The following is a 12154-nucleotide window of genomic DNA, read 5'->3' as shown; positions in this document are numbered from 1 at the left end:
GGCCCTACAGAGGAGTGACGAAAAAGGGACAAGGGGAGGATGAAAGAGATAGAAGGTAGCAGAAGTAATAAACTCTTACTTCAAAAACTGGACTAGAACTAGAAGGTGAACTAGAGCAGATATTCTGAGACAGAAAGTTGCCCCTGGAAGCTAAAATGAGAGAGCGCCAAACGGCCCGGCATCCCTGCTACCACATCCATACATTCATTAGCTGAGCACCGCGATGAACATACATTTCTTCACGTCCACACAGGAGACGGGGGTATCTACTTAAAAAGAATTACGAGGCATCAGTGAAGAAAAGCAATATACAGCTTTCTTATTGCCAGCTCTTAGAAAACACTGCATAAAGGGATGACAGCCGACACTGTTCCTCTCCTAGTCCGGTCCTGAAATGTCCCTCTGAAGGATGCAGCAGCTGACACACACTCTGGAAGTGGGAATCTATACAGGGCGTGTGACCGGACTGCCAGCAGATCTGGACGGCCTTCATGCAGCCCAGCTACAGACAAGTCGCACCCTCGCGACCTCCCGGGTCCTTCTGCACAGGACCCTGCAAAGTCAGGGCGCAGCCACTGCCCAGACAACGCCGTCGCCTGGCGACGAGGCATTCCCGCGGTCACCCGAAACGCCTTCTCGAAGAAATGGCGAGGTTCACCTACTTCGGGGGAGCCCAGATGGGTGCGAGCCAAAGGAGGAGCAGCGCTGCCAGGACACCGACACCGGAAGGCGGACATTTGAATGGCCTCGGCGTGCCTTTCAAATCTCGCGGCCGGACCCAGGAACCAATCGCCGCGCTCGACCTCCGACCCGGAAGCCGAACTGGCGAGCGCCGGGCCGGCCCACAGCCGGGAAGCTGTGCTCAGGTCGCCCTCCCAGCCTGCGGGGTGCGTAGGTATCGAGCGCGGCGGGGTCGGGGGCCGCCAGCCCGTGACGCTCCCCCCAGGGACCCTTCCCTGCTCCCCGGAGCTCTTCCCTGTGATTTCGCGGGGTGGGCGTGGGTTGTCTCCGGAGAGGCGTCGGGGGGGGGAACACCCGTGAGGGACTGGATCTCCTAGGTGGGCCCTGAGAATGTCGACCCCGGGCTTTAGAGACCTGGAGGTGTGGGAGGGGTCGCCTTCCAGTCCGGACCGCGAATCTCTTGCACGTCCTATTAGCTCTCTGCTCTATGGACTTCTGTGGTCACACGTAACACGTGTCCAGTCTGGAATGCTCATTTATTAAGGTTGTTATTGATATATAAGCTCCCTGAGGTGAGGACTCATCTTAGTCTCCGCAGATACTCAAAAGATATTTAATGTATTTGTTCTGAGCCTAGAGTGACACCTCGTCTTAATCAACAGCAAATTAAAATTGTTCTCTTGTGGGAATGCTATTCAGTGCCCGCTACCTGTCCCGCCACAGATACGTTGAGCCTTGTGACTGGCGTAATAGCATGGCTATCTCACATTACCTCAAATTCTGTGTTTCATATCTGCTCGTTTTATTGCGTGGGTTGACGCTGATTTGTAACTATCCCTAGACCATAATATCCTTCTAGGCTCTTCGACTCCTTGTCTCTTTAGGCAGGGTGGGAGTTTCCAGTTCATCCTACATTGGATGGAAATTTGGCTAGACTGTCAAATTGGAATATTAAAAGTCATATAATTAAAACAAATATTGTAGCCTAGTCTTAAGAAAGGCAAATGTGTGTATCTGTGTTTTCTCTAGCATATAGACCTAATACATACTAAATCTTTTCAATTCTTTCCCCATTTCTCCACTTGGCAAGATCTTAGGCAAAATGGGGGCTATTGGTAGTTCCAGCTTTTATGGTACTCTTAAGTGTGATGGTGTCAGTAAAATGCAAAACATGCCAACTACAGATAGTGCTGTATCTCTGCTACATAGTAATTTTAGGAATCTATTTTTATTAAAATTTTTCAGCCTTTAAGTGTGAACATGTGTGTGTTCATTAATATAAGCAGAATTCTCTTTCAGGCTGCCCCAGGTATTGCAATGCCTCGCCTTATTTTGATTCCTCCGTTGGAAAACTAACAGTTTTATTTTGTCTCTGGCCCACAGTTTCGTGACAGTCAATCGAAGGCTATTTGATCCTCACAACTGCTCAAGTTTTGAGATCCAAGATGAAGCAGGATGCAACAAGAAATGCCGCCTACACCGTGGACTGTGAAGACTATGTCCATGTGGTAGAATTTAATCCCTTTGAGAGTGGGGACTCCGGAAACCTAATTGCATATGGTGGCAGTAATTACGTGGTCATTGGCCTGTGCACGTTTCAGGTTAGTCTACAGACTGCAAGGAGTGATAGTGGAGATATTTTATCAATAACAAAATATACAAACCAAAGCTAAACGTTCAAAGTGTGTTGCGCTTAAATACAAGAAAAAAAAATGACTTGACGATCCATAGAGAAAGGCTCTCCCAGTCGTAATGATTGAGACTTCTGTATACATTGCATAGATGGTAAAATAAAAAGTATGAAGCTCTTCTTAACCCAGTGATTACTAGTGGAATATTCTTATATATTCATAAAGGGTATGATGTGACTGAACACTCGCACATGTATTTACATGTATTAAAAAGTCCAATTAAATGCAGTCCAGTTCAAATTTCCCTGCATTGTAATGTGTTATAGGAAACAGGGTTACGCTGAAATTCTAAAGAAAATTTCTTGGAAAGAATCTGTAGCTTTTGTAATATTCGTCTTTCCTAGCAAAGTGTGTGATTGCATGTACAGCAGGCAGTTCATTGCTCCGAACTCTGGAGCCACATTGCCTAGACATTGACTTTTGAATAACTGTACTTAATTAAACCTTCATTAGATAATTAACCTCTCTTCTCTAGATGTGAGGAATATGATGTCCAGTACGGTTTGTGAGGGGTAGGGAGTGGGTGCATATCAGTTTCTCATAGGACATATGACACATTGTAACCCGGATGTGAGTTTTAGTTGTGGTCGAGGGGGGCAAGAGTGACAGCCATGCCCTCATAGTTAATCATCAAAGGAAAATTGCTTCTAAGAGACCCCATACCATGTTTTCTCACAGGAAACTGAGGTTACATATAGGAGGAAACACTCAGCAAGGAGGATTCAACCCTCTGGAATTTCTGCAATTCTTTGTTTACTAAAGTAATGTTTACAGAACTATATTTTTATGACCCCCTTGACCTAAGTTCAACTGGACTGTCATAATCACAAGTCATGTGATTTAACCAAATAATGTAGCATTGTCTTAAGGAAGGTTTATTAAAAACTTTCTCTAATGTGGGCCACTAATCTACAGAAAAGCAGATAAAAACCCATATGGTGGGATTGTGTTTCCCCTCATTACTGTCAATGCTTTCTGAATTAATAGATGCACAAAGAATTGTGTTTCCAAATACTGATAAATATATTTACTTCTAGTTTAAATTCAGTTAGGAAATACTGGAAGAAAGAAAGGAAAAAAATTAGGAGAAGAAAAAAGAAGACAGGTAACGAGGAGAAAGGAAAACGAGAAGGGAGATGCATGAAGTATCTGTATGGCTTGTCTTTATTGATCCTCGGATCTGTGAGAGTGACAAAGTAGGTCTTCCAAGTTATCTAAGGAAAAAACAATAAGGCTTTCTGTTTTCCTAGCCTGTAATGAACACATTAGAGATAGAGCTGAGTACCACTGGCCTTTCCATTCCAAAAGAGAATAGTTTCCATTCTGTCTCAAAGATGTTTAGGGGATTACATAACTACGAAATGAGAACAAGATTTAGACCTCTTTCTAAACTCTGTTCTTTCCTTCTGTCAAACCCATTCTGTTTCTATTTAAATCAATAGTTCAAATATTGTGAAGGATTTATTTTCATTAGTTTACCCTTGGAGATTCAAAAGAAATTACAGTTCTCATGTATCTGTTCAAATGCTATTGAACATTCCCACTCTTTCACCCTGGAACCTTTAAGTTTGGTCTCACCCAATTTCATATCTTCATTTCATAAGAAAGATTTATATAAATGGAACCAATTTCCCCATGCCTGTCCGAAACAATAAGATTATCAGGAAAGACTGAGTCCGGAAAGTTTGGAGTCTCAGCAGAAGCGTTTCAGAACCTCATGCTGTCCTCAGAAGGATCCAGAAATGTGGGTCGAAATGGTAGACTTGTTGATTGTTAGACATTTGTTCAAATGCGTGAGTACTCAGGGCCAGGAAATTCAGAAATAAAAATTGGTAAAGACCTTATCCCCAAAGAGATTCTTAAATCAGTACTCTTGTAAAAGCCTCGTTTATAAATGACCAAATGGGGATAAAGTTTCGCAGCTTGTTCACTCCTGAGTAATAAAGACGTCTCTAGCTGGGCTCAAATGAGAGCATTGATCTAGGCAAGTACATTGTTTTTGTGGAGAAAATGAAACAAAGATACCTTAATCCTTTGGATAGCCAACTTCATTTAACAAGTATTTATTGAGTTCCACTTGTATGCCAAACTCTTGTGTTCAGATCCAAACATTGTTTAACAGATTGGACCAAGTCAAACAAGCAAAAATTTAATAAAGAAGACTATAAGTCTTAAGACAATAGACTTAGAACTGGGAAGGGAGAATTAGGACTTAGAAATTTTAGCCACCTGAATATTAACACGAGTCAACACAATGGGGAGCCAAGCAGAGCTGATTCAATACTATCCAGTTAGAATATAATATGAGCCACAAATATAAGTTTAAATGTTACGATAATAACATAAAAGTAGGGCCATGAGATAGTTTAGTCGGGAAGGCACTTCTTGCCAAGCCTTGTGACCTAAGTTCAATCCCTGGAATCCATGTGGTGGGAAAAAAGAACCAACTCCTAAAAGTTATCATCTGGGTTCAGCCTGTGCACATATACACACAGTCCCATACAATAAAAATAAAAGGTAGGATTAACTTTCAACATTTTACTAAGGTAACTAAAATACTTCATATAAAATCAATATGATACGTCAAAAAATAATGTAGTTGGTATGTTCATAGAGATCTTTGTATATATTTTATACCTTATAAAGTAAGTATATATGCTGGCTGCATTTCAAATGTTTTAGGTTCTCTGTGGCTACTAGCTACCTTATCAGACAGCACAGTTCTCTATAAATTGATAATGTTTTATATAATCTTTATTTCTCAGCATTGTACTCAGATTAAAAGGAGGTAGTGTATTTGAAAACAAATGTCAGAGCCTTATTAGAATTGTTTAAAACTCATATGGAAGTGGTATTGGACTGGCAAAGTTTGACGTATCACCTCCGTTTGTTTGCAGTTGTTGCTTCATTCTGGCACTAAATTATGCTCTGAATGTGTTCACCTATTAGAAATGGCTACAGCGAGGGTTGCCATCACTAAGTTAAGTGTTCACCTATTAGAAATGGCTACAGCGAGGGTTGCCGTCACTAAGTTAAGCTTGTTCTCTACACTTCCAGAGACAGAACTGGACATTAAGTAGAATTTACATGGAGACACTCTTGCTTCATGCTAAGAGCTCTAATAGCCCTAACTACTGCTGAGTCTGCTTCTCCCAAAGCAGCCCTTTCTTTCTCATTGGAAGTGTTCAGAGAGCTATTCTTTTTTTAATATTTTTTCAGATGTCTCAATAAAAATGAAAGCACTAAATAAGAGTTGCATTAGATACACCAGCCTTAATTTACTGAAATTCTGTACGTGGCTCTAAATGGGTGCGGTAGAAAGCCTAACACTTTCAGATCCTTTAATAACCCTTCACCGACTGGGCTGTTCCTCAGCCTCACATTGCTGGAGCCTTGTGTAACCATTTCTATTACAGCAAGTTTTCCAAAGGCTCTAGTTTCCTGCCTATACAATACTGCCTACACCCCGGACCGAACCAGAAGTAGCATTCATCTCTGTCTATACCACACACACTGCTCCTTTCATCGGCTGGCTCAGTAAGAGACAGTCATGCCAGGGCAGGGCAAGGCTTCCTGGTGATACATAAAGCTTAGTCTGTGCAGCCCCCATGATTTCACCATCCCTCTGGCCGCTCAGTAATTCCATATCTAATTTGAGTGACAAATACAGGACCTGCTTTTCATCACTCTCGTTACAGTAGCAAAATAATGTGTGTTTTTATATAAAAATCCATTTTTAGATTTGTCAAGTATGGAAAAATAGAGCTAAGTCAGACTGCAGTCAGCTGCAATTGGGCTGCTAGACTTCACTTGCAGCTGCTTGGTGGCTGCTGCCTTGCGCGTGTGTTAGCTGAGCGGTTGTAATGCACGCAAATTATGAAGTAGTGAAACTTGTCAGGTACCTTTTCCACCAAGTGTATTTCTGTTCATCTCTAGTGGGAAATCTTCTTGTTAAGTTTACCTGAAATTTAAAGTTACTTGCAAATGGTGTTTGAATTTGAAAGCCATGAGGAAGATGCCTGGGAAGTGACTTTGCTGGATCTCAGAAGCTGTCCTGAGAAAACCAGTACATCTGTTGGGATTCAGCACAAGCACACAAGTGAGAGTGTTCTCTGAAATGTGTAAAGAAATATATAAAATAGACCTTTGTAAGTAAGGATTAGCAGCTGTTTTGGAAGACGCCGAAGTGTCTTCCCTCATTGCCTTTCTTTCTCCCCGGAAATGTGCTTGGAATTGTTTGTGGCCAATTCATTATTTTCCATGTAGTATTATCATTATGTGCCAGAATTCCGAACCAGTATACCTTTATAGTCACCGTGCATGGCTTCTGATGGGACAGGTGAATTGCAAAATCTTCTGCATATATAACACTGAAAATTAGCACTGGTGTGGAAGCCTGGACTCTCATCCAAAGGGTCTTCCACATAGTTAATATGTGTTCAGTTGTCTATCAGTTGATGAGCTACATATACCATCTCATTTTTGAAAAGGTTGTTAGGCAATGTTTTTACTGCTAAAAATAAAATATCTCCTAGGTAAAGTAAATTATTTACTGCTTTGTTTTACCTAAGAGGTGTTTTGTCTTTCTTTGTAACTGAGGCTTCACAACTGTTTCCATTTGTTCATTACATTTTCTTTGCCCCTCCCCCGCTTGCTAGGGGTCAAACCTAGGACCTTGTACATATTAATCAAACACTAAAACTCCATCTCAAGCCCCTAGTAATCAAACCTAGGGCCTTGTACATGTTAGACAAACACTGAAGCTACATCTCAAGCCCCCAATATTCCTTTTAATCCCATAAACTAGTATGCTCTCAATATCTAGTTTTCTTCTACACTCTTCAGAAGCATATGCATACCTCCATTAAATTTTGATTAAGATGAAATTCAGAGCATTGTTTGTCTTCATAATATTAAAACATTTACTGTATACATTTAGGAGGAAGAAGCAGACATTGAAGGAATTCAATACAAAACACTACGAACATTTCACCATGGAGTCCGAGTTGATGGTATAGCCTGGAGCCCAGAAACCAAACTAGATTCCCTGCCTCCAGTGATCAAGTAAGTTCAAACATTCCCATGCAGTATTACTGATGGCCTTCGCATCCAGTGACCCCAAGTGCCCTCTGCTTATTGGGTGATTAGATATTTGCTGTTATTTAATAATTTTACGTATCATCTTTGCAATTTAGATTTGTGACTGTGACCATTGCCTTGACCATGTATTTGGTCCAAACTATGAATCTCTTTACCTGAGTTTCATTAGAATTGTTCAAAGTCATCACAGAGCCTGTACTTTTGAATTAAAGTATGATTTAGGAGCCAGCAAGATTGCACAGTTGGTAAACATACTTGCCACCAAACCTCACTACCTGACTTCAATTTGCAAAAGCCATCAGATGGAAGGAAAGTTAATCAACTCCCTCAAGTTGTCCGCTGACCCACACATACCGCCATTGTGTGTACGTACAAGCACACACAAGATAATTATAAAAACAGCCAAGTGCTACTTTGTTAAAGTAACATTTTTGAAACAGTAGTATGCCTTTCTGACCCCACATATGAACCAAGGTCATATTCTCATTTTTAGGAGAACATAAATTTGGTCAATGGGCTTCAGTTCTGATGAAAGTATTTTTTAAAAAATAAGAGTCAGTTTTGGGAAAAATCAAGTATTGATGTGTGCTAAAACTTTATTGGGTTATTTAAGGTATGTTACAAATCCCTGATCTTGGTTCCTACAAATGACAAAGCCTAAAGATTTGTCTTTTGGGGGAAAAAAAGTATTTAATAAGTTTAAGTTAGCTATTATTGAAGTAACTTAAAATTTTAATTAGGGGACAACTTATATCAAATGAAACTGTGAGCTCTTAGTAGTATAGTTTAATGAGCCAAAGAGATGGCTGAAGAGGTGAGAGCATGCTCTGCTTTCGCAGAGAACCCAAGTTCAGTTCTCAAGGGACTGGCAGCCACCTGCAGCTCCTGCCCCAGGGGGAGCTGATACCACTGGCTTCCACAGGCATCAGGACATACCTACATACCAACATACACGTGGGCACATAACTAAGATAAAAATATTTTAAAGTTTTGATAAGTGCATGTACTTTTGTGCAGGGTGTGTGTGGATGTGCTGGTGTACAGATGCTGGTGTACAGCTTTGGATGTCAGTCAAATTAGTGCCGTCAGATGTTAATGTGCTCAGAGGGACTTAGAGAGTGAAACGCCGTGGTCACCAACACTGTTGTGACATTGGTGTCATGATGGAAAAGGAGCTATGCTTGTTTGGTGGTCTAGAGTACCTTCAGTCATGCCCATGAATTTGTTTCAGTGATAATTCTAAATTCTGTCAAGCCGAGATAAAGAGTAAGTACATCAACACGGTATGTTACCTTCCAGATTTTACATGGAGTACATAAAGTTGCAATCTGACATTCAGCTTAAGAATTTGATCATGTCTCTTTACTGGCCTGGTTTTTTTTATTTTTTTTTTTCCTGTTGGTTTTGTTTTGTTTTTAACTAGACTTCGTAAATCCCATCTTTCTGGAGACAAATATTCCATGCTTCACGGCCGTTTATGCCATCACTTTTTGGCAGCGTCTATGTTTGTTGGCAACTACTTTAAAAAATATAGAAGTAAAATTCAGACCAGACCATCTGACAAGGAGTTTGAAAATACACTGAGAATTATAACTACTTCATCAGACCAAACACTGGCACAGTGGTTTCTCAGCCGCAATGTCGGGTGTCCCATCTGTTCACTGTCATCCTTGTACTTTCATAATGAGAAAAGAAAACCATGTTGTGTTACTTAGATATGTCTGTGTTCTTCGTGAGTGGTGACAAACTTGGACCTGCCTGATGGTTTTAAGACTCTCCAAGCAAGTGCTTCATACTTAGGATTACTATGTGGAGACCTCTTGCTTTTCTATGGCAGCAGAGAAAAGTTATACACAGACTTGTTCATTCATTAGCTTTTACTAATATTTATATATTTAAAATATCTTCCTCAAGACAGCTCTTCATCCAGTAGAGCTAAGAGAAGCCAACAAGTTGGTACCCTGACTCGTATATAATTGTATATGATTATGGTCATGTGATCTATTTCTGCTTTATTTTTTAAGAGTATTTTGAAATAAATAGAATTTTCTTTGTCACTACATAGTGGGCTCTATAAATGGCTAAGGTATGACTTAGAATCTCTCACTGTCGAGTTTTAGTTCTTATATTTAAGAAGTTCTCGTTGGTAATGCAGTGTGCTGTGTGTTTGTTTGTCGTCCTCTCCTGACCCGTTGCCCTTCTGATCCCGCTTGTTTTTCATTCACAGTAGCTGAGAACAGATTACTCATCTTGGTTCATGTCTCTGAGGTTGTCTGCTTTTCTTAAAGGATGACTTGTAACCCTAAAGTAGCAAAAACTCAGAGAACGGTAGAGAATGTAAGGCATTCCGTGCCAACTTAACATGAAATTCCGTGTTATGTGTTCCAAACATTGGATTTGTCTCCTACTTTGTTTAATGGCTGTAATATTTTTAGTGCAAACTGCAGTAACCCCTGCCCCCAACCACCATTGACCCCAGAAAGTGTCATGTGTTACGACAAGATTTGATGACTTAGAAGCCAAGGTGGCATAGGGAGAAACCTTTAATTTCCAAAGGCTAAAAATGGGTTTGTTTGGTTTTTTTTTCTTCAGATTTTGTACTTCAGCTGCTGATATGAAGATTAGATTATTTACTTCAGATCTTCAAGATAAAAATGAATATAAGGTATATTGACAACTACAATAAATTGATATGTTAAAGTATGTTCATTTTCTTTGCTTATTAAATTGCACTTATGATTTGAAATGACCTTTTAGTACCTATTGGATTAATCAAGAATTCTTTAGAGGAACAAAAGCAGTAGAATGAATACATATTATAAAAGTGGATTTATTGGCTTGACTGACATTATTAATAGGAACTGGGTCATCCAGCAGTGGCAGTCTATGTGCTGAAGGGGCTGGCAACTCTGTTGTTGTTCGGCCAGTGAAGTTAGAAGCTCAGCAGTGCCCGTGGTCTTGGAGGCCTGGAAGGTCTCGGTGCACGGGCAGTCTGGTGTCAGCAAGAATAGGGCACACCAGCCAGAAGTGAAGGCAGCTGACAAGCAGCACCGGTTATACCTGGTGCCAGACACTCTGGGGGAAGGTCATCTCCCTTCCATCCAAAGTCCTGTGTCTTAGTTAGTTCAAGATCCAGTCAAGCTCGTGGTTATGATTCGCCCTCTCTCCAAAGTCTGCAATTTAGGTTTCATTTACTGTATTATACACCCTAGTAACTGAACTTTTAAAAGGAGCTAGTTAGTAAACATAACACTTATAGATGCTAGGAACAGCCAGCAAGAGAGGTTTACATGTGGATATAGGAAGGGTGGAATGAAATACAGCTTCAGGAGACAAATGTTGAGTGCAGGGTGACAGATTAGTGGGGAGAGGAGAGTGAGCATGATATATGCATTGATATCTACAAAAATGAAAAATAGTATACAGCATTCTTAAAATTCGCTGAGGGCATAGGCCCTGGGTATTCCCACAGTACACATAAGGAAGGTGAGACAAGAATATCTAAAACTTGCTGTGGGTAGGCCAGCTCTGTTGCTATAATCATTACAGCATGAACATACTCCTTAAATAATGTAGGAAACCTCAATAAAGGCGGAAAAGATTTCAGTCGATTTTTAGAAACTAAACGCAGATCTCCTTCGGGAAATAGGTGCAGCAGCACCGGGTGCAGCGGGTTGTCCAGGGGGAGTCCCAGCCGGGCCCAGCATTGATAGTGCAGCAGAGGACCCGTGGTTCTTGGAAATGAATGCCTGCGTGTAAAAATGCGTGGATAAAGTTTACTGTGTGACTCGCTGTGTCACACTGCAGCTTCCATGATGAGACCTCCCCTCCCCCCATTTTCTCCCTTTTTTTCTCTAAGTTTTTATTTTATATTATTTTCAGGAGAGATGGGTGGGATCAGGAGGCTTGATGTAAAAAACACGAAGAGTAAATAAAAACAAAGTTTTTTTTAAAAAAAGACGAACAAAGACAGTAGATTCCAGAGTCACACTCCCTGCCTTCAAAGCTCAGTCCTACCTGCAGGGACTCTACTCTTCCTGGCAACTCTGTTCTTACTGGTAAAGTTTGGGATCTAGTACCTGCCTCTGGTTTTTGGATACTGAGTGAGCTAATTCATGTAAGACCTTCAGACTAATACTTTATACATAGTAAGCCATGTGGTGTGTGTGTGTGTGTGTGTGTGTGTGTGTGTGTGTGTGTGTGTGTGTATCTATATAAAGAGATATAGATACATTCTATTAATAGTAAGTAGCTCTCGTGATGAATTGAAACTGTATTTTCTATAGAATAATAATGGTCATTGCAAGTTCCCGTTTGTTCCCTCAAGCGCCAGAAGAGGACTTTTGTGTTGGTCATGGCTGTGGGCTGGTAGTGTTAGCTGTCTCCGGTGCTGTCGCTCCCATGAAACAAACAGCTACAAACATTAGAGATGGACTTGAAATTGTGTGTATTTGCTAGGTGATTGTAGTGTGTAAAACAGCAGATCCACGAGAAGAAGCCTGGAAGGACTCTGTCTCAGGAAGCCCAAAATGTTTTTGCAACTTCAATTTTTATTTGAGCTTTATGTAATAACAGAGCATAGAGATGCTATGAGAACAGGTGCAGTTAAAAAGTTAGTATGTTTCTGGAAGAAATACATACTAGCAAAGAAAGACTGTGTGTTGAATGGTTGACTTCTTTCC

The 12154-nt window shown here is 40.8% G+C and overlaps 2 protein-coding genes across 6 annotated transcripts in view; one reads left to right on the top strand and one right to left on the bottom strand.

Moving 5' to 3' along the window:
• Parpbp (PARP1 binding protein) overlaps positions 1–776 on the bottom strand; it is a 53038-nt gene extending 52262 nt beyond the window's left edge. Inside the window, exon 1 of the mRNA XM_048418691.3 lies at positions 663–776. Coding sequence (XP_048274648.3) covers positions 663–737 — 75 coding nt within the window. The 5' untranslated portion in view covers positions 738–776. The remainder of the gene's footprint in view (positions 1–662) is intronic.
• Positions 777–798: 22 nt separating this feature from the next.
• The window catches only part of Nup37 (nucleoporin 37), a 30407-nt gene continuing 19051 nt past the window's right edge, over positions 799–12154 (top strand). Inside the window, exons 1-4 of one of the 5 annotated variants that reach the window (XM_085683431.2) lie at positions 799–887; positions 2065–2282; positions 7312–7436; positions 10065–10137. In XM_085683431.2, coding sequence (XP_085539557.2) covers positions 2127–2282; positions 7312–7436; positions 10065–10137 — 354 coding nt within the window. In that variant the 5' untranslated portion in view covers positions 799–887; positions 2065–2126. Of the gene's footprint in view, positions 896–1055; positions 1254–2064; positions 2283–7311; positions 7437–10064; positions 10138–12154 lie in introns of those variants that run through there. The other 4 variants (XM_048418697.3, XM_085683432.2, XM_085683433.2 and 1 more) reach the window with 4 other exon arrangements.

Source organism: Myodes glareolus, chromosome 26 (assembly GCF_982192425.1).
Source record: "Myodes glareolus chromosome 26, mMyoGla1.1, whole genome shotgun sequence".
Lineage (NCBI taxonomy): Eukaryota > Metazoa > Chordata > Mammalia > Rodentia > Cricetidae > Myodes > Myodes glareolus.
This window is presented reverse-complemented; position numbering and strand designations above follow the sequence as displayed.